This window comes from Pseudophryne corroboree, chromosome 4 (assembly GCF_028390025.1).
Source record: "Pseudophryne corroboree isolate aPseCor3 chromosome 4, aPseCor3.hap2, whole genome shotgun sequence".
In the NCBI taxonomy this organism is placed as follows: domain Eukaryota; kingdom Metazoa; phylum Chordata; class Amphibia; order Anura; family Myobatrachidae; genus Pseudophryne; species Pseudophryne corroboree.
The window spans coordinates 645,998,888-646,021,139 of NC_086447.1; the positions used below are offsets into that span (position 1 = coordinate 645,998,888).

Sequence of the window (22,252 nt, forward strand, 5' to 3'; positions counted from 1 at the left end):
GCTCCAGCAAGGACCCTGTCTATTCCAAGACTTACCGCGGCTGCGTTTGACGGCAGGGCGGTTGAACGCCGGATCCTGAAGGAAAAAGGCATTCCGGATGAAGTTATCCCTACCCTGATCAAGCCAGGAAGGATGTAACCGCAAAGCATTATCACCGCATTTGGCGAAAATATGTTGCGGGGTGCGAGGCCAGTAAGGCCCCGATGGAGGAATTTTCAACTAGGTCGATTCCTGCATTTCCTGTAAACAGGAGTGTCTATGGGCCTAAAATTGGGGTCCATTAAGGTTCAAATTTCGGCCCTGTCAATTTTCTTCCAGAAAGAACTAGCTTCAGTTCCTGAAGTTCAGACGTTTGTAAAAGGGGTACTGCATATACAGCCTCCTTTTGTGCCTCCAGTGGCACCTTGGGATCTCAATGTAGTTTTGGGGTTCCTAAAGTCACATTGGTTTGAACCACTTGAATCTGTGGAGTTAAAATATCTCACATGGAAAGTGGTCATGTTGTTGGCCCTGGCCTCGGCCAGGCGCGTGTCAGAATTGGCCATGCTTTATCCTGTAAAAGCCCTTATCTGATCTTCCATTCAGACAGGGCGGAATTGAGGACTCGTCCTCAATTTCTCCCTAAGGTGGTTTCAGCGTTTCACTTGAACCAGCCTATTGTGGTACCTGCGGCTACTAGGGACTTGGAGGACTCCAAGTTGCTGGACGTAGTCAGGGCCCTGAAAATATATGTTTCCAGGACGGCTAGAGTCAGACAATCTGACTCGCTGTTTATCCTGTATGCACCCAACAAGCTGGGTGCTCCTGCTTCTACGCAGACTATTGCTCGTTGGATTTGTAGTACAATTCAGCTTGCACATTCTGTGGCAGGCCTGCCACAGCCAAAATCTGTAAAAGCCCATTCCACAAGGAAGGTGGGCTCATCTTGGGAGGCTGCTCGAGGGGTCTCGGCTTTACAACTTTGCCGAGCAGCTACTTGGTCAGGGGCAAACACGTTTGCTAAATTCTACAAATTTGATACCCTGGCTGAGGAGGACCTGGAGTTCTCTCATTCGGTGCTGCAGAGTCATCCGCACTCTCCCGCCCGTTTGGGAGCTTTGGTATAATCCCCATGGTCCTTACGGAGTTCCCAGCATCCACTAGGACGTCAGAGAAAATAAGAATTTACTTACCGATAATTCTATTTCTCGTAGTCCGTAGTGGATGCTGGGCGCCCATCCCAAGTGCGGATTGTCTGCAATACTTGTAAATAGTTATTGTTACACAAATCGGGTTGTTATTGCGAACCATCTATTCAGAGGTTCCATTGTTATCATACTGTTAACCGGGGTTCCTATCACGAGTTATACGGTGTGATTGGTGTGGCTGGTATGAGTCTTACCCGGGATTCAAAATCCTTCCTTATTGTGTCAGCTCTTCCGGGCACAGTGTCCTAACTGAGGCTTGGAGGAGGGCCATAGGGGGAGGAGCCAGTGCACACCAGATAGTCCTAAAGCTTTCTTTAGATGTGCCCAGTCTCCTGCGGAGCCGTCTATTCCCCATGGTCCTTACGGAGTCCCCAGCATCCACTACGGACTACGAGAAATAGATTTACCGGTGAGTAAAATCTTATTTCTTTTATATGTGTTCATATAATAATCCAGTGCAATTTTATTGTCATGAAAATAATTATCTGCATTGCAAACGTGACTATATGTGCCTGTATCTGCTATGTGATTTCACTGCGGTGTATTCCAGATCTATCACTGTATACTGAACCCTAGTGCACTAGGTACGTCTGGGTCAATAAATACTGCGTCACAGTATTTACCTATTACGTGTATTCTACTGTGTACTCAGTCACATAATACCGGATTCATTCGCAGGTGTTGTGTACTGGGTACTCAGTCACATGCTAGCGGATTTATTCGCAGGTATTGTACTCTGTTTGGCGTCATAGTACTTAACCGCTCTCTGTTGCATTTGTGCATAATGTTTAACATGTAGGGCAGTAAATCTGGGGACGCTCCTGCATCCTGCAGAGCATGTGCAACGGATTTAACTGAGGGGGAAGTTTGTGTGATGGTCTGTGTGCTATGTCTCTTACATCTCCCAGTCAGTTTGCAGCTCCTGTAATCAATCAGGGGCCAACCTGGGCTGGGTTCTCAAACCTACTGGGTACTCTAGTTGAACGCTTTATGCCCCCTATGGGACCACCTGTAACATTAAAGTCACTGATGTCCCCATGGTTACTCCGCTTTGGGCGGGAAAATTTTGACTCACGGGTTGTAGTGTATGACTCATTCCTTGGTCAGGCAAAACCCTATTCCAGGTCACTCTCGTGTCTCTGGGTCATCTACGCGGGCTTCTTCCTCCTCCCTATCCAATAATCTCTGTGATATTTTATCTGAAAAGAGGGGATCAGGATGTCCTGTCAGTCTCTATATTAGGTGTTTCAGACAAGGATTTTCCATTGCTAAATGATACCACTGCCCTTGTGGTTACTGGGAAGCAACCCCTACAATTCACTGATAAGTGGATTCCCCTACTGTGGTTAAGCAAACTGATATGTTCACACATCAGAGGGTAAATAAAACTCTGTTACCACAATTTGACTATTAAGTGTACATCAGACAAGACCCCTGGTCTAATCCAGGGAAGACATCCCCCCTGTCTACAATGGACATTAGCTTGATATCCTCCCCCTGCAGAGTTATATAACAAGTAGGTAATTCACTGCTAGTGAACTCATGTGTCACCCATCAGGTGTCGTCCACTCTGCCTCTCACCACTGTCCCCTCACCACTTTTCTGTCGGCCTTAAGGGAAAGCGAAGGTCAGGCATACCCGAGATTGTCTCGTGCTCCCAGCAACCACCAAGCCCAAGGCTTAACAATCCTCGTCAGCCTGCTTCTCATGACAAGCCTGCTGCGTGACAGAACAGGCCTCCCCCTGGGGGATCCCAGGGGGGGGGGGGGGGGGGGGGGGGGGGGGGGGGGGGCTGACTCTACGATTCATCCAGGTCTGGTTAATGACCACTTCAGAAGCATGGATGCGAGAAGTTGTCTCTCACAGGTACACAGTCTCTTTCAAGAGACGTCCCCCTCGCCAGTTCTGCACAACAGTTATCCCTTCGGATCCATTAAAGGCGCAAGCTCTACAGATGGTTGTGCGTTCCCTCCTGGATACAAGAGTGGTAGTGCCGGTACCTCTGTCCCAGAGAGGCAGAGGATACTAGACACTGCATCTAGTTCCAAAACCTAATGGGTATTTCCGGCCTATTCTCAACCTCAAATCACAGAACAAGTTTGTGAGAGTGTCCAAGTTCCGTATGGAAACACTGCGCTCAGTTGTACTGGCCATGGAACCCGAAGACTATATGGTATCCCTGGATATACAAGATGCTTACCTGCATATGCCTATTGCCATATCCCATTAGCTATATCTGCGGTTTGCTATTGGCAACCTTCACTATCAATTCCAGGCTCTGCCGTTTGGACTGGCCACAGTCCCTTGGATATTCACCAAGTTTGTGGCCGTGATGACGGCTCATCTCCATCGCCAGGGAGTCAGGATCCTGCCGTATCTAGATGACTTGCTGATTCTGGCAAACTCCCACAATGTCTCCCTCAGTCATCTGCACCTGATGGTACGCTTCCTACAAGCCCACGGGTGGCTCGTCAACTGGAAGAAATCCTCGCTGGTCCCTGCTCGGAGCATGGTGCACCTACGGGCACTGCTGGGGACACACAGCCAAAGACTGTTTGTTTCTGTCTTCAGAGAAATTCTTGAAACTTCAGGACAGGATCAGATACTTCCTCTCTCGCCCAAGAGTGCCGCTAGTATCCCCCGTGACTACACTGGCTCAGACCAGCTTAACCAAGCACTTGTGTGAGGTTTTCAGCTTAGGGGAGACTTTGCCAGTATAAATATTGTGTATAGCTTCCTCAGAGCGGGACCAGTGGCGTTTGGCGCCTTCCTCTGCTTACAGAAGCCATCAGCAGCACACATTCAGCACTTCCTGCCTCACAGACACGCTTGAAACTGGTACAGGGTGTAGCTAAAGGGGGAGAGCCGCTGTTATACACTATTCTGAGCCTATACAGGACTCCATTTATTAGTGTTATTGTGATACTGAGCTGACAGTCTCAATGGGGCTGTGCAGCTCCGGGTGTGCTGGTATTTCTCCCTCTCTGTGTATCTCCTCTCACATACAGTAGGAAAAGCAGGCTTGTATTATAACTGTCTGTGTGTAAGCGTATGTGTTTGTACTTACATGGGTAAGCACAAGCTGTGCAGTATCTGTCACACCAGATTCTCTCCATTGTCTAATGACTCGGTTTCCTGTGAGCAGTGTAGTCAATCTTCACAAATTAGTGAAGAGGTTGGGGGTGAGGGTACAGAGCCCCACTGGTTAGGGTCGCTTAAAACTGTGATGTCAGATTTGTCATCCCAGCTCACTGCTAATGTGCAGAAAACTCAGCTACTGCAACAAGCTGTTGCAGATTTAGCTGCTAGGGCAGATGCACAGCCCCTGTCTCTCATGCAGGTCCACAAAAGCGTGGTTTACCTGCTCTGCTTTCTGATACAGATGATGATGTTCAGGATGATGGGGATGACCCGGATTTCGTTAGTGGGGATACCGATTCTACTCAGGGTATTGAACCCCCCATTTTGGCTATAAGGGATGTCTTGCAGCTCCCTCTAGAGGATGCTTCTTCACAGCAGTCCTTTTTCTTTGTAAAAAACAAGCCCAATGTCACTTTCCCTGAATCTCCAGAGTTAGATGACTTATTCAAACAGGCCTGGAAGAATCTTGACAAAAAATGTCAAGTGTCCAAAAAGTTTTTGCGCACTTTCCCATTTACTCCTCAAAGTAGAAAATTTTGGGAGGAACCCCCTGGGGTGGATGTCACTGTCTAAAAAGGCGGTGCTGCCTGCCCCAGGCTCCTTTGCCAGGAAGGATCCTGGGGATAGAAAAATAGAAACTACCCTAAAATCTATATACACTGCAGCCGGACATTCCCAAAGACCGGTCATTGCGGGTTGCTGGATGACCCATGCCATTAATTCTTGAGCCATGCATATTCAGGGGGGCCTCTCGGGGAATATGCCCTTAGTTACCATGGTTACCCTCCTGAAACGCTTTCAGGACACTACTCGTGTCCTCTGTGATTCCCTCAAGGAGATGGGGAACATCAATGCTCGGACGTCGGCCATGGCGGTGTCGGCACGCAGGGCCTTGTGGTTGCATCAGTGGATTGCAGACGCAGAATCCAAATGTAATGTGCAGTCCCTCCCCTTTTCTAGGGAATGGCTTTTTGGGGTTGAGCTGGATGCCTGGATTTCCAAGGTTACTGCTGGGAAATCCACGTTTCTCCCCTTTGGGGCCACGGATTGGCCTCGGAGGGTGTGGTCCACATATCTTCTTTACATGTCCGTCGAAGACCCTTGGCCTTTACCACTAAAAAGAGATCTTCTTCAACAAGGACCATTCGTCTACCCAGACTTACGGCGACTTTGTTTGATGGCATGGAGGTTAAGCGGAACATCCTAGCTCACAAGGGCCTTTCCAAAAAGTTTATTGCTACCATGGTTCAGGCCAGGAAACCTGTGACGTCAAAACACTATCATCATATCTGGAGAAGATATGTCTACTGATGCAAAGAACGCATGTATCCACCTGCAGAGTTCCACTTGGAACGTTTCTTACGTTTCCTGCATGCTGGTGTGGATAAGGGCTTACGTCTGGGTTCCATTAAGGTCCAGATTTCAGCTCTTTACATTTTCTTTCAGAAGAAATTCGCACTGTTGCCAGAAGTTCAGACCTTCTTGCAAGGGGTACTCCACATACACCCTCCTTTTGTGCCGCTTACGGCACCCTGGGATTTGAATGTGGTGTTGGAATTTCTACAGTCATCCTGGTTTGAACCTCTGATGATGGTAGAAGACAAGTACTGTACCTCACGTGGAAGACGGTGATGTTACTGGCCCTGGCTTCTGCTAGACGTGTCTTAGAATTGGGGGTCTTATCGTGTAAAAGTCCATACTTGGTCTTTTACGAGGACAGAGCGGAGCTCAGGACTAGCCAGCAGTTCCTGCTGAAGGTCGTCTCTGCGTTTCACCTGAATCAACCTATTGTGGTTCCGTCAAGTTCTGACTCTTCTGCTCCTCTGGAGGCATTGGATGCTGTGCGAGCCTTGAAGATCTATGTCAAGTGGACGGCTTGGATCAGGAAGACTGATTCCTTGTTCGTGCTCTATGATGCACGGATAATGGGATGTCCTGCTTCAAAGCAGTCCTTTGCTCATTGGCTTAGGCTTACTATCCAACAGGCCTATGTGTCGTCATCCTTACCTGTTCCTAAGTCTCTGAAGGCCCATTCTACAAGATCGGCGGGCTCTTCCTGGGCGGCTGCCCGTGGATTCTCGGCCTTACAACTATGCTGAGCTGCTACCTGGTCGGGGAAGAACACTTTTGTGAAGTTCTACAAGTTTGATACCCTGGCCAAAGAGGATACCTAGTTTGGGCAGGAGGTGCTGCAGACGTCTCCGCACGTTACCGCCCGTTCTGGAAGCTTTGGGACGTTCCCATCGTACTAAGTCTCCCCAATATCCCTTATGGATGCTAGAGAAAATAGGATTTTAATTACCTACCGATAAATCCTTTTCTCGCAGTCCATAAGGGATATTGGGCGCCCTCCTCAGTGTGTTGCCTTTTCTGCAGGCTCTCTTTTATGTGGTTACCCGTTTAGCTGTTGCTGTATTTGTTACCAGCCATTGCTGGTTGTTGTATGTTAGTGGTGTGCTGGTGTATACATCTCACCACTCATTGTTATTATGTTTCTTCTCTCATATATGTCCTTTCTCCTTTGGGCACTGTTTTACCTATAACTTCCTGTGGGAGGGGGCATAGAGGGGAGGAGCCAGCACACCCAGAGAAGAAATTTAAAGTGCACTGGCTCCTTTGGACCAAGTCTATACCCCATCGCACTAAGTCTGCCCAATATCCCTTATGGACTACGAGAAGGATTTACCGGTAGGTAATTAAAATCCTATTTTCACCAAGACCTCTGCACACAGGTGTGATATAGTGACCACGTCAACATTCATCATGACTACACGGATGACATGTCATAATTAAATGTCGAAATAACGTACCTGGTGACCCAGCATTACCTGTCCACGGCTGCCATATGACAGTCAATTCTGGGTCAGATCTCTGAGGGAGCAGTGTTTTTTTCTCTGGCTGGGTCCACAGGTTATCCACAGGATAACATTGGGATATGCTTGAGCGTCAGCGGATTGGCACCAAATTGATCACGAGCTTTGTGGCCTCCCAATATGCTCGTCCATATAATCCCGCTCACCGACTCAGTCAAATCAGTTTTTTGTTTGGTGCGGCCGGTGTCGGACCATTGTCACAGGGCTGCTGTGTTTGGCAGGCCTGAGAGCTTTTTTTGATTTATTTTTATAGTCTTACCTTTTTTTGAGTGAACTTTCCTAAGAGCGTCTTATACGCATATTGGAAAGAGTCGCTCCAACTCCTCTCCGCCGGGTCGCAACAACGCTTACCTACGGTACAAGTGCTGTCTCGACGGGCGTCTGTGTCGGATGTTGCTAGCAGGTCCAGCAGACATTACCAGGGTGTGGCAGGAGCACGGGGAAAAGGTAAGGCATCGGTTCCGCTTAGAGGGGGAATACGGACACAGCCGCACTGATTTGGGAGGAGACTACCAAACAGTAGCTGGCGCGCCACCACCATGGGTGCTCTAGCACTAGGATTTAGGGATCAGAAGGCGCCAGGAATAGTTTGAGGCTGCGATCCCTAGGGTTGATGCCAGCAGTGGGGAGTCAGACGCTCTCCTTGTCGCCCCTCCCCCAGTTCATGACCAGTTTCCGAGCGTCTCCCGCCATGACCTGATTGCCTCACTTCCGTCTCAGACACAACCACGAGGGAACTCGGTCACAGCATGGCGCTGCGTCTGTATACACTAAAGTTTGACCGCTAAGAGACTGGGTCGCAGACAGAGCGTCTGCATGCACTAACGTTCACTGAGCGTCTGTGTCCAATAAAAATACTGGGGCGGCTGTGTACATTAGTAGCGTCTGAATCCACTCAGCGGTTTGCTAACGTATTAATCGATCCTGGAAGTGGGCGAGTCTCCCTGTATCCCACTCTACAGAGTCAGGGTTATACAGCACTAAAATTCTATCTACTATGTTAGTATGAGTAGTTAAGTTTAGTGCCTATTGCATATGAGTTTTTGTACAATGCTGTAGGTGTCTCCGCAATTGCGTCTGAATACATTAAAATAACTGTATAATACAGAAAACAGTAAATGTACGCCTGCATACTTGAAATGTGTTTGTAGTTGATAATATGCTCATATGACTAATAATATCATGTGGCTGACTGCTAGTGTGATATTGCTGACTTTATATATGTTTGTCAGTGTTTCTTTTTCTGAACCTCAATGCTGGTGCTTGCGTTGCGGATCAGATTGATATCACTTTTTATACAATATAAAGTGTGTTCAGTCACAGATTGTGTAGTACTGTGGATGAGTTGATTATTTATCATGTCTAAGAGCGGCAAAGGTGACGAGGTTACTACAGTAACACCAGCACTTAAAACATGTTTATCCTGCAAGGTTGGGTTAATAACTCAATCCTTGGGAAATAATGGGTTGTGTGCAAATTGCTTTTCATTTCAGCAGACTACTAGGCAGATCCCTGTTCAACAACAAATAGATCCACCTTGGGCCATATTTGCACAGACTCTATCCAGTATAGCTGACAGGTTGGCCCCTGCAGCTCCTATCGCAGGAATAGGTTACACGATTAACCCTTACATGCAGCTCCCATCTTATGGTATAGACCCTACAGCTTCTATTCTACAAGTCAACAAGCTGATAAACCGAAGGTAAATATATCATCCAATTCGCAAGCTACACAGGAGGATACAACAGATGATGACTCCATATACTCTACTTCACCTTATGAAGAACAAATAGAGGGCTTCAGCTCAGAAGATATAGCTGAGTTAATTGAAGCAATGAAGGCTATTCTGTCTCTTGAAGATCCAGTTGAGCCAGTAGTAAAAATAAAGCACCTGTGTTTAAACGTCCCAGAACAGTAAGGGTAGAATTTCCAGGGTCAGATGAACTGACGGAAATTATGGAGGAACCTTGGGCTACGCCCAATAAGAAATATAAAATCCCAAGGAAATGGGATTCGTACTACCCTTTTCCAACTGGGTACTGTTTAAAAAGAGAAGTGCCTCCTAAAGTAGATACGCACGTCATTCGACTGGTGCGAAAATCCGTTTTACCCTTGCCTTCAACATCATTAAATTATGTCACAGACAGGAGAGTGGATGTTTTTTTGAAAAACATTTTTTCCCTGTCAGGGGCAGTCATAAGGCCGGCTATGGCCTCGGCCTGGATGGCAAAAGCGGTAGTTGAATGGGCTGAAGAATTAGAGAATGACCTTTTAGCACCTACTAGGGAGCAGGAGTTTCATATAGCCCATATGAAACAGGCTGCACTATTTCTAGAAGAAGTAGCAATGGATATGGGTACGATTGCTTCCAAAGCTTCAGCCTTAATGGTAGCCGCTTGAAGAGCAATTTGGCTGCGTACATGGAAAGCTGATTCCGAATCCAAAAAGGTTCTGGAAGCTTTGCCTTTTGTTGGGAACATTCTTTTGGTAAGGAATTGACAGAGATTCTGGAGTCAGAAGCTGAATCCAAGAAGGTTAAATTTCCTGCCAGTTATACTCCTAAACCTAGGGGTTCAGGTTTTAGGCCATTTCGGTGGCATGGTAAAACAAAAGGTAAGAATGAACCTAAGCAATCCCAGTACAATAAGTCTGGTAAAATCAGGAAGCAGTGGGGCCACTAGAGGGCCAGCTTCCAAACCAGAACAGAAATCATCAGCCTGAGGGTGCGGGCCTCCACTTGGGGGACTCCAAGGTAGGGGGCCGTCTTCTTCAGTTTGCACACATATGGCAGCAGTCGACAACAGACGCTTGGGTGCAAGAAGTGGTATCTCGGGGTTATGTTTTCCCATTCAAAAAACAGCCTCCTCTAAGGTTTTTTTGTACCAGCCCGTTTCACATAGAGACGAGGGCCAGGGCACTGCAAGAAGCAGTTCACAAATTGCTTCAGTCAGGAGTAATTGTCCCAGTACCTCCGGAACAACGGGGGAAGGGGTTTTACTCCAACCTATTCTTGGTCCAGAAATCAAATGGGTCGTTTCGACCCATTCTCAATCTCAAAATGTTGAACAAATACATTTCGGTACCGAGGTTCCATATGGAAACATTATGTTCCATAATTTTGGCCATGGAACCAGAGGATTACATGGTATCTCTGGATATACAAGATGCTTACCTGCATGTGCCGATAGCATTGTCCCATCAGTGTTATCTCAGGTTCGCTATCCTCCAGCAACATTTTCAGTTCCAAGCCTTACCCTTTGGGTTGGCTACAGCCCCCAGAGTATTCACCAAGATTATGGTGGTTATGGCAGCTTATCTCCGCAAACGGGATAAGAATTTTTCCATACCTCGACGATCTTTTAATCCTGGCACAGTCCCAGGAATTGCTCTTGAGCCATCTCCAACAGACAATAACTTGTCTACAAAAACATGGATGGCTCATAAATTGGGCAAAGTCGTCTCTAATTCCGTCACAACGGATGATTCACTTAGAGGCTGTATTGGATTCATGTCTGCAGAGGATAATTCTACCTGGCGAAAAATATCCAAGGTGCAGTTGATGACTCAGGAATTGTTGCACAGTCAAACAATATCAGTTCACACGGCTATGCAAGTGATGGGGTTGATGGTGTCGACATTCGACATATTGGAATATGTACCATTCCACTCAAGACCTTTGCAACATCTGATCCTAACCAGATGGAATGGAGTACATCAGACAGTAAAGAAACAAATGATGGTACTTCCGGTAAAGATAAAAAGGTTGTTAGCCTGGTGGCTACATACATCCCATCTAGACAAGGGGAGACCCTTTTGGATATCAGATTGGGTGATCCTGACAACGGATGCCAGTCTTCAGCGCTGGGGAGCAGTGTCCGGAAAATTATGGTTCCAGGGACAATGGACCAAAAAAGAAAGTTGCCTGCCAATAAATTTGTTGGAACTACGAGCCATATACATGACACTGATTCAGGCAAAGGACATTCTGCAAGGAAAACCAGTCCAGATCCGCTCGGACAATGCAACGGCAGTAGCGTACCTCAACCATCAGGGAGGAACTCGCAGCCAAAGAGCAATGGAGGAGGTAAGTCACATACTAAAGTGGGCAGAACTCCATCTTCCAGCATTGTCCGCAGTGTTCGTTCCAGGAGTCCTAAACTGGGAAGCGGACTTTCTCAGTCGGCACACCATTCAGGAAACCGAATGGGCTCTACACCCGCAGGTCTTTCAGACTCTAGTAGACAAGTGGGGGTTGCCAGAAATAGATCTCATGGCGTCCCGTCTGAATCACAAAGTTCCGGTATACGGGTCAAGAACAAAAGACCCCGGAACGACCCTGGTGGACGCACTGTCAGTGAAATGGGAATTTCATCTGGCATATCTGTTTCCTCTAATCTCCCTGCTACCCAGGGTGGTGAGGAAAATAAAGCAAGCAAAGGGTGCCGTGATTCTAATAGCTCCGGCTTGGCCAAGGAGGCATTGGTACATAGATCTGCTGTCATTGGATGCACCAATCTGCTCCCTCAACGTCCAGATCTACTAATGCAGGGTCCTTGTTGTCACAAGCATCTGGATCAGCTGTCTTTGACGGCATGGCTGTTGAATCCTCTATCCTAACTAAGATCAAGAGGTTTTTCACAACAGGTAATTCAAACAATGCTTAGAGCAAGGAAACCATCCTCAGCTCGCATTATCACTGAATATGGCAAGCATATATTCATTGGTGCAGTGAAAGAAATATGGATCCAAAATCTTTCAGAGTATCCAGAATCTTAGATTTCCTTCAAGCAGGAATGGATAAGGGTTTGAAGGTGGGCTTCCTTGAGAGTTCAAGTTTCAGCATTAACTGTATGGTTTCAAAAGAAAATTGCTACTTTACAGGATGTGCGTACTTTTTTCCAGGGAATGCTGCGCATTCAACCACCTTTTGTTCCTCCTGCAGTACCTTGGGATTTAAGTCTGGTTCTCAAAGCCCTTCAGGGAACTCCGTTTGAACCACTTAAGAAAGTGGATCTTAAATGGTTGACAGCTAAAGTACTTTTTCTTCTGACTATGGCATCAGCTAGAAGAGTATCAGATTTAGGAGCGCTGTCGTGCAAGTCTCCTTTTCTGATTTTTTTTATCCAGGTTAAGCAGTTCTCAGAACTAAGTCTGGTTATCTTCCAAAGGTGGTCTCTAAGTTTCACCTTAATGAAGAAATTGTGGTCCTGGCTTTCCAGGTAGCGGGACTGTCTGCGGGAGAAGCGTCGCTGGACGTAGTCAGTGCATTAAGAATCTAAGTAGATCGTACCAGTGCCGTCAGAAAGACAGATTCTCTCTTCATTCTCTACGGATTTCATAAGAGGGGATGGCCTGCTACTAAACAGACGCTATCAAGATGGCTTCGAATGACAATTTCAGAAGCATACTCTCGTGCTGATCTCCCTGTTCCGGCTAATGTCTCTGCTCACTCTACACGTAAGGTAGGTCCTTCATGGGCAGCACATCATGGTGCTTCAGCAGAACAGATATGTAAGGTAGCCACATGGTCTTCCATTAACACATTCATTAGACATTATGCCTTGGATACCTTTGCCTCTCATGACGCTGAATTTGGGCGAAAGGTTCTCCTGTCCAATCAGGAGCGTCCCCACCACTAAAAAATTGCTTTGGGAAATCCCAATGTTATCCTGTGGATAACCTGTGGACCCAGCCGGAGAAATATACGTTATGGTAAGAACTTACCGTTGATAACGGTATTTCTCCTATGTCCACAGGGATCCCACCCTGACGCACCTGATTTGAGAATCTTTATACTCACTAACCTCTTCCCTCTTGCGTGGAAGGGTGTGCATATGTGTTTTTCTCGCCTGAATAGGGTTCAACATAATGCTCCTGCCTAATTGCTTTGGAAACAACTGATTTGACTGAGTCGGTGAGCGGGATTATATGGACGAGCCCGGTGCATCCTGGGAGGCCACAAAGCTCGTGATCGATTTGGAGCCAATCCGCTGACACTCAAGCATATCCCAATATTATCCTGTGGAAACCTGTGGACATAGGAGAAATACCGTTATCAATGGTAAGTTCTTACCATAGCAAATATTTTTCCCCTACTCCCAAACACACACACACCCCTTCCCCCCTGCCTAATGCTAACCTCTTCCCGCTGCCACAACTTAACCCTAACCCTCTTGAAAGCGCCCTAACCCTAATTGCTAGCATTCCGAGAAAAATCAACATTTCACATGGTAACATTTCAGCTGTCGACATTGTGAACATCTTAATGTTCTGAGGATGTCGACCTGGTGCTTGTTGACCCATGTTGACATAAACTGTCTGGATCCCCTCTCATGCTGCCCCGATCATTAGAGAGTGTGTTAATGCGCTATTACATAGTCTTTGTATCTTATTAACCACTTACTTAAATCTGTGTCAAAGTTTGTTATAGTTCCAATTTTCAGACCCCAAAAGAAGTGCAGCATATTGGGTGTAGCTTTCTGGAAATGTTGACTTGGTTCATTGCGGGTCGAGCTCTTGTTTGTCCTGATTTTTGTGTTCAAAAATTCTGGATTTTTTTTTAGCATATTAATAAATTCTGTTGTGAGAGAGTGAAAAAGAGAAAGTATATCTTTTTCACTCATGTACAGCAAAATTTACATTTGTGGAATATACTTTGAGCTATATTTTGTGAATTGAATTTAATGTCAGAATCTAACTCAGGCCTAATAATAATTGTTGAGTGCTTTTATTAAATTGGTATTTTTTTATTTTTTTTTAATTGTTAGAATATTTTTTCCATTTATTTTATTAATGAGGATATTATCAGTCAAGATTCAGTGCAGCCCTTGTTTAGGCCCAGCCTTAATGATGTATACATATTTTAAAATTCATAAAATTATATGGAAAAGTTGCATAATTATTGATGTTCTTAATATAGTATAGAACACTTCAATCTGATCAATTAAATCATAAATCCACTTATTGACAGGTTAAGGTTCTAGCAACAGTAAAGTATTTTTATAATTATTAAAATTATATGAAAAATTGCGTCAATATGTCAGTGATAAAATAACACAGAACTTTACAAACTGATCACTAATGTTGTTAGTGTTTATATTGCGCCAGCATTTTACACGCCACTGAGAATATTTGTTATTCACATCGGTCCCTGCCCCAGTAGACCTTACACTCTAAATTCCCTACGACATTTACACACACATACACATATATATTTTGGTTCATTTGGTCAGAATCTAAATCACCTACTGTACCTGTACAGTATTTTCCACCCCCAACACAATCATAATGAATACTATATACAGGTTGAGTATCCCATATCCAAATATTCCGAAATACGTAATATTCCGAAATACAGACTTTTTTGAGTGATAGTGAGATAGTGAAACCTTTGTTTTTTGATGGCTCAATGTACACAAACTTTGTTTAATACACAAAGTTATTACAAATATTGTATTAAATGACCTTCAGGCTGTGTGTATAAGGTGTATATGAAACATAAATGAATTGTATGAATGTACACACACTTTGTTTAATGCACAAAGTTACAAAAAATGTTGACTAAAATGATCTTCAGGCTGTGTGTATAAGATGTATATGTAACATAAATGCATTCTGTGCTTAGATTTAGGTCCCATCACCATGATATCTCATTATAGTATACAATTATTCCAAAATACGGAAAAATCCGATATCCAAAATACCTCTGGTCCCAAGCATTTTGGATAAGGGATACTCAACCTGTATACATTTTCTTGTAATTAATTGTTTGGGGGCTTTCCCCATTAGCCTGCAGGAACACAAAATAGTCTTTACTACTCTTTTCCAAAAGCTTCTGGTACCAGGCTGCCAGCGACAGCCTCCTCTCCCAGCACTGTGCTATGACACATTTGGTTTGAATCCAGAGCACGTGATTACTACAGTATATTCATAGCCTTCATTGTGACCCCTATGTGTCCCAGTGCAGGCAAAAGCTGGTTGTGTGTATTAGTAATTCACTTATAATAGTGATGTAATGGCAGCTGGCATGTCGGCAAGCGTTAGGTTACTATTACAAGTGATCTACTGCTGTAGCAATGTAGGGTAGGAATCTAGGAGACATGGGTCACAGACTTCCCCAATGCAAATGATCCCAGCAAAAGGGCACCCTCATACCAGTTTCTGGTCATTGCACGATCCGCACCGTATGCAGTATCTCCGATTAGTATGTTGACTCATCATGGTTAAAATGTTGACATTATTAATGTCCATAACTGTAAAATGATTACATTATAATGTCGTCATAGGAAATGTTGATATTGTCAACCTTACTGTTAGTAGGGTTAGGGAGACAATAACTATAGAAAAAAATTGTTGACGTTTCAGTAATGTTGACATTCCATCATTGTCGACGTGCTGAATGTTGACATGGTTAATGTCTACATTAATATCATATTGCCATTGTGAATGTCAACATAAATTAGTGCTGACGGGATCCCGGCGTTCAGGAGATCGACACTGGAATCCCAACAGCTGGTGAAATTCCAATGCCCGCAATCCCGACAAATGCTCTGTATCCCCACTCGGTCTGTTGGTCCACGCCACAAACCAAGTGGGAATAGAACCTGTGGCGAGTGAAGCGAGCCACAAGGCTTGATGCGCAGCGAGCGAACTCTCTGCGTTGCAGTCGGGATTCCTGCAGATGGGATGTTGCGGTCGGTAGAGTGACAGACGGCATCCCATCTGCCGGGATATCATATGTAACCCTTCTAAAAGGATTTTTTTTAAATTATCACAAAGGGAAATACCCTCTGGTTAAATAGTTAACAAACTATTATTGATGTATTTGTTTATGCTGTGGGGAATTTTTTTTAGCTATTGGTGCCTTTTGTAGTGTAAAAAAAAAAATGTTTCTTAACACTTAGGGAATGTCTTTTGTTCACTGCCAGCTAGTGGATCGTGTTTTTGATGAAAGCCTTAACTTCCGAAAGATTCCACCAACTGTGCCCAAGTCAGAGACAAATTCTAGAGCAGGTGATTCAAAATCTCAGCCTAAAGAAAATTCTGAACCACAAGTTATCACTCGAAGAAAGACTTGGAGCAGAGATGACGTAAGTTCCGGTCTGCCAGCAGGAGTAAATGCAGATATGATTCCTAACTGATTTGTAGAGTTTCCAAATGAATTATGTAAAACCTGAACTCTTTTAACTATATAGTGTGGGGGTTGTAAACAGGGCCACAGTGCAATCGTCTTTATCACACAGTTATGCGAGGTGCAGTCATGTGGGACACTCCCAGTGGGGATGTAGCTTGCTTAAGCAATAAATATTCAGGTAACTGGGTGTCAGCTCAACCCTAAAAGCTTCAGGCGGTGTTGATGTGCCTTATTTTAAAAAGTATGAAACAAAGGATAGGGTATAAAAGCGACCTTAAGTGTCTCAATTTCTATAAAATTATGACTGACATATTAGATAAAAAGTATAATATGAATTTATTTAGACAGATGGCAAATAAAAGTATATTACATAAAATTGCACAGAATAAATGAATCACACTAAGAATAGATAATCCTAGACAAACAATCAATAAAAGGTTTCACTTTTAAAGTTAATTTAAGGTCAATAAAATTGTAATAGCAAAAAAGGCAGAAAGAATAAAAAAAAGAAAAAAACTTTGTAAAAAAAAATAAGAGGAACACTGTTTAAAAAAAAAAAAGGAAGATGCTTATCTTTTTAGAGGGGCGCAATCTGGGAAGGCCCAAGGCATTTCATCAGATAGACTTCATCAAGGGTGTATTGGTGTGAGTGGGACAGAATCCTTATTTATACCTAGATCAATCAGTTAGATACTTATGACATCGCTTCCTGTGTGAAAAACAGGAAGAGGTGTCATAATTATGTAACTGAGTGATCTGAATATAAATAAGCATTCTGTCCCACTCACACCAATACAGCTTTGATGAAGTCTATCTGACGAAACGCGTTGGTCCTTTCCACAAAGTCTTTTTGTATTTGTCTGCACTCCCTTTGCTCTCCTCCTGTCCTCTTTACTGGTTTTCCCTCCCTAGCCTGAGTGAGCCGATGTCACTGTCTGTAAGTTTTTCCACTCATGAGTAAGAAGGTAGCTGGGTAGGGGCATAGACACCTTTGCTGGTTTGAGCTGGGTGACAACCCACTAAAGATTTGTTCAGCCACTACAGGCATTAGGGAGCGCAGTGGAGCCATGAATAGCACTTAAAGTGTACAGTAAGTTGTTTAGTTGCACTCATTGTACACCACACAATACTACATTTTTATGGGTAGAGTTGTTCTTTACGGTTAGGTTTGTATGAGACATTAATTTGGGCTAGAACATTGCTTTTAACATGCCTTTTCAACAATGACGTGTTAATATAAGAAATAACAGTAAGAAATAACAGTTACTAATGCTACTCCTCCCCTTTTCAGGAATCCTTGCATCAGCTAAGTACCTAATATTTGCCACCTGGGGCGAATCCATTAATTGCACCACCCATACACACCCACTAAGGGCTTGGAATAGCAAGGAATAGGCGTGGTTTCACATCACATTTACCCTTATTTCCATCACTCTGGTGGCATGCCCACCGGTCCTTGACCAGCTAAGCTGTGCCTAGGCTCACCGCTCGCACTATTTAGATGCCATGCAGGTGAGCACAGCATCAATTTAATATTCACCTGCTGCTTCACTCGACCCTTCCAAGGAACAGTGTCCAGAAAGCAAGTTGGTTATGAGGTATGCCCCACAGTGCCCCCTCTGTATGATTGCAGCATGAATATAATGAGCATTATGATAAATTTACATTTCACAACAGAAGTACAAACTTCAAGATACAGGCATACATTAATAAGAGAAATGTAGACGTATGTAACTGCATATCCATTTGTAAGAAATACAAACTATTGTTGAATCCAAATTTTATGCTCTGAAGACTAAACGTTTTTATTCTATCTATCTAGGTAATGGGAGATAGTTTACTGCTTTCTTCAGTATTCCAATTTTCTCGGAAAATTAGGCAAACTATTGACAAAACTGCTAATAAAATAAGGTATGTGATTTCTGGTGCACAAGTAGTTATATTTACTATAGAAAATTTCTCTTATGTCCTAGTGGATACTGGGGATCTGTACTTTAGTATCATGGGGTATAAATTGGGTCCACTGGAGCCTGGCACTATAAAACCTTTAGTGTGTGTATGTGTGTTGGCTCCTCCCCTCTATGCCCCTCACCACACTTAGAAAAATGTGCCCAAGGAGCTGGGTGCATTTCTCTGGAGCTCCAGAAAGTTTCCTTTATTTTTTATTTTGGTTATTTTCAGGTAGCCCTGGTTGGCAACCAGGCTACCTGCTTCATGGGACTTAGGGGGGGGGCGAACCAACCTCCTGAGGGTTAATGGTTCGTAATCCCAGCTGACAGGACACTGAGCTCCTGAAGAGCTAATCACACATCGTTAGTATGTGTACCCACACTGGCAGCTAGCCGCCACCCTCTAACAAATGCTGAAGATCAAGGTGCGGTGAGTGTTACACCGGGGTCCCGGTTAGCGGGACCCTGGTGCAGTGTTGGCGACATGACGTGCCCGCCGCGGACAACACTGGCTCTGGGCTGATGCCTCCGCAGTGGTCACTGTCAAAAAAGGCTTTGTGTGTACTGTTATGGATTTACCGTTTATTAACATGGCCTGTATAAAAAACAAGCAACAAGGACCGCACTCCATTGCAAGAGGCGGGGCTTCCCGAAGCGGGACTAGAGGCGGGAAGGCGCCATTTCCTGCTGCTGTGGATCATAAAGGCTGCATGCACGTTGCTCCTCCGGGAACCCGCGCTGTTACAGACTTCTGTCCTGTTACCATGGGGTCATAGCAGGGGGGAGCTCTCCAGCGGCAGTGCCGCTGCACTTATATCAGGTTGTACACTCAAATTCCCACACTGGGCTGCTGTGTTTGTGTGCTGGTCTCCGTTTCCTCAATGTCACTCCAGGGGCTCTCTAGGGTCTGTGTGCAGGTGTTTTCAGTGCGCTGCGCTGTATTGTCAGTTGTGTACATATGTCTGTGCACATGGTTATGTGTGCTGCTTGTAACTCTACCCCTTCATCAGTGGGGTGGTATTCATGTGACCGGCGGTCGGGAGACCGACGGTCACATGACATCCTCCAGCATCCCGACCCCTCACTATCCCGATGGTCGGCATGCCGACCAACAGGGACTATTTCCACTCGTGGGTGTCCACGACACCCATAGAGTGGTAATAGGTCCCGTGGCGACCGTAGGTCGCCACCAAGCCCGCAGCGTGGCGAGCGCAACGAGCCCGCAAGGGGCTTGCTGAACTCGCCCCTCCCCGCCGGGATCCCGGCGTCGGTAAGCTGAGACCGCCGGTCCTCCATACTACACCTCATCAGTGGGGTCCCTCGTGTGTGAACAATGCTCCATCTCCACAGGGACTCAGTTCCCAGGCATCTGACTGGTTAGATAATTTTAAAAGCATGATTCAGAATGTTAATTCAGAATTAGCTGCAGCTAAAACGGAAAGCCAGGTGTTGAAACAGTCTGTTGATTGTATGACTAAAGCAGCAGATATCAGAAAGGAAAGCTTCTCATCCCCCTCTGTTGATTTCACATAAGCGCTCACTGCCACAGGTGCTACAGTCTGATTCTGATCAGCCTGATGTGGATGATGATGCTATGGATGAGGACAGTTCTCTGTCCCCAGAAATGGAGGCCCTCATTTTTGCTGTAAGTGAGGTTCTTCACATACCGGATCAGGAGGCAGTACCAGATGAGGAGTTGTACTTTAATGTTAGACCAAAGACATCAGCAACTTTTCCTATGTCTAAAGAATTAAACTGCCTGGCCAGGGAAACATGGTTAAACCCTGATAAAAAATCTAAAATTCCTCAGAGGTTTTTAGCTACCTTTCCGCTCCCAGCTGAGGACAGGAAGGTATGGGAAAAAACTCCCGTCAGTCGATCCGTCTGTGTCCAGACTGTCTAAGAAATTGGTACTACCGGTGCCAGGGGCTATATTCCTAAAAGAGCCAGCTGACCATAAAATTGAGTCCACTCTCAAGGCAGTTTATACGGAAGTGGGCGTTGCACAGCGCCCCACAATAGTTTGTGGGTGGATTTCCAGGGCAATGGTCAAGTGGTCCGATCATATTATTAATGGATTTGACACTCTGCCCCAGGATGAGGTCATTACTCTGCTGCAACACATACAGGATGCTGCTAATTTTATGAGCGAGGCTATTAAGGAATTGTGTAAGATAAGTGGCTGCACTACTGCTATGGCTGTCACGGCACGCAGAGCTCTGTGGTTACATTCAATAGTCAGCAGATGCTGATTCGAAAAAGGGTGTGGAAAATCTTCCCTTTACAGGTGATGCCTTGTTTGGGGACGAATTAAATAAATTGATCTCTCAGGCAACGGCGGGTAAGTCTACCTATCTGCCGTCGGCTGCACCACCTGCTAGGACCCTCCTTGCAGTCCTTTTGTGTGGCAAGGTTCAGAGTCAGGGACTGGGGCGTCTCCACCACTCCAAGAGGATCTTGTGGTTAGTCCTGTAAACCTGCAGCTGCTGCTTCCCTGGACCAGACCACCACATCCCCTGCCGCTAAGCCTTCCACGTGACTGTTGGCCCCAGCAGCAAGGCGACTTTCAGGTGGGCGCTCACCTTCAACACTTCACTTGGGTGAGGGACCTCATTTCTCAGGGATACCGGCTGGAATTCAAACACACCCTCCTCACAGATTTTTCAAATCAGGCTTGCCAGTTTTACTCGCAGCAAGGTTTACCTTGCAAGGGGCTATTAAAAAAACTTTTGCGGACAGGGGTGGTGATCCCTGTACCTCCTCTGTTACGCAACAGGGGTTTTTACTCCAGTCTTTTTGTCGTTCCAAAGCCATGTCCAGGGAGAGTCTGTTGCACAGCATTGATCTGACATCTCGCCTGCTTACAGATCATGGGCGGATCCAAAACTTCCACAAATCTCACCTGGAACCGACCCAACGTCTCCAATTCCTGGGAATGATTCTGGATACAGTGTCTCAAAAGGTGTTTCTTCCGATGGACAAGGCCTTGGCTTTTCAGGCTTTAGTCCGCTCAGTGCTCCGTCCTCGCAAGGTTTCCATACATCTTTGCATACGTTTGCTGGACAAGATGGTTGCTGCTTACGAAGCAATCCAATACGGCAGGTTTCATGCCCGGCCATTTCAGCTGGATCTGCTGGACAAATGGTTGGGGTCTCACCTTTCACATGCATCAGGAAGTGACCTTATCTCCGGATGGCCGGATTTCTCTATTATGGTGGCTTCAAGTCCTTCACCTGGTAGTGGGCAGGAATTTCAATATCCACTCATGGATTCTGCTGACGACGGATGCCAGCCTCCGGGGTTGGGGGGCTGTTACCCAAGGGGCCCAGTTCCAGGTAATGTCAGGAATCTGCTCTGCCGATAAACAGGGCAATTTACAATGCCCTTCTGCAAGCTTCCCTTCTCCTGAGGGATCGGTGATCCAGGATCAATCTGACAACGCCACGGCGGTGGCGTACAGAAACCGACAAGGGGGAACAAGAAGCAGAGCGGCGATGCGAGAAGTGTCAAAAATCCTCCTCTGGGCGGAGGCCAATGCAATGGACATCTCAGCCATATTCATTCCAGGAGTAGACAACTGGGGAGCGGATTTTCTCAGCACACACGACCTCCATCCGGGAGAATGGGGCTACATCCCTGGGTGTTTCAACAGTTAATTCACCGGTGGGGCTGTCCGCAGATAGATCTGATGGCTTCTCGTCTTAACAAGAAGCTAGGCCGTGACTGTTCCAGAACAAGGGATACGCAGGCTGTAGCAGTGGACGCGCTGACGACACCGTGGATATACCAGTTTGTGTACCTGTTCCCTCCTCTACCGCTAATTCCAAGTGTTCTAAAAAGACTTAAGAAGAGAAAGCATTCAAGCAATTCTAATTGCCCCGGATTGGCCTCGACGGGCGTGGTACTCGGACCTCCTATCCATGGCTCTGGAGTATCCCTGGCCTCTGCTGCTCCAAAAGGATCTTCTTT

At 45.6% G+C, this 22,252-nt stretch overlaps 1 protein-coding gene across 6 annotated transcripts in view; it reads left to right on the forward strand.

The window, feature by feature from the left end:
• The window catches only part of CEP170 (centrosomal protein 170), a 619,381-nt gene that overhangs the window by 523,669 nt on the left and 73,460 nt on the right, over positions 1-22,252 (forward strand). For 4 of the 6 annotated variants that reach the window (XM_063917739.1, XM_063917738.1, XM_063917741.1 and 1 more), the window contains exons 14-15: positions 16,105-16,290; positions 18,157-18,245. In XM_063917739.1, coding sequence (XP_063773809.1) covers positions 16,105-16,290; positions 18,157-18,245 — 275 coding nt within the window. The remainder of the gene's footprint in view (positions 1-16,104; positions 16,291-18,156; positions 18,246-22,252) is intronic. The other 2 variants (XM_063917740.1, XM_063917743.1) reach the window with 1 other exon arrangement.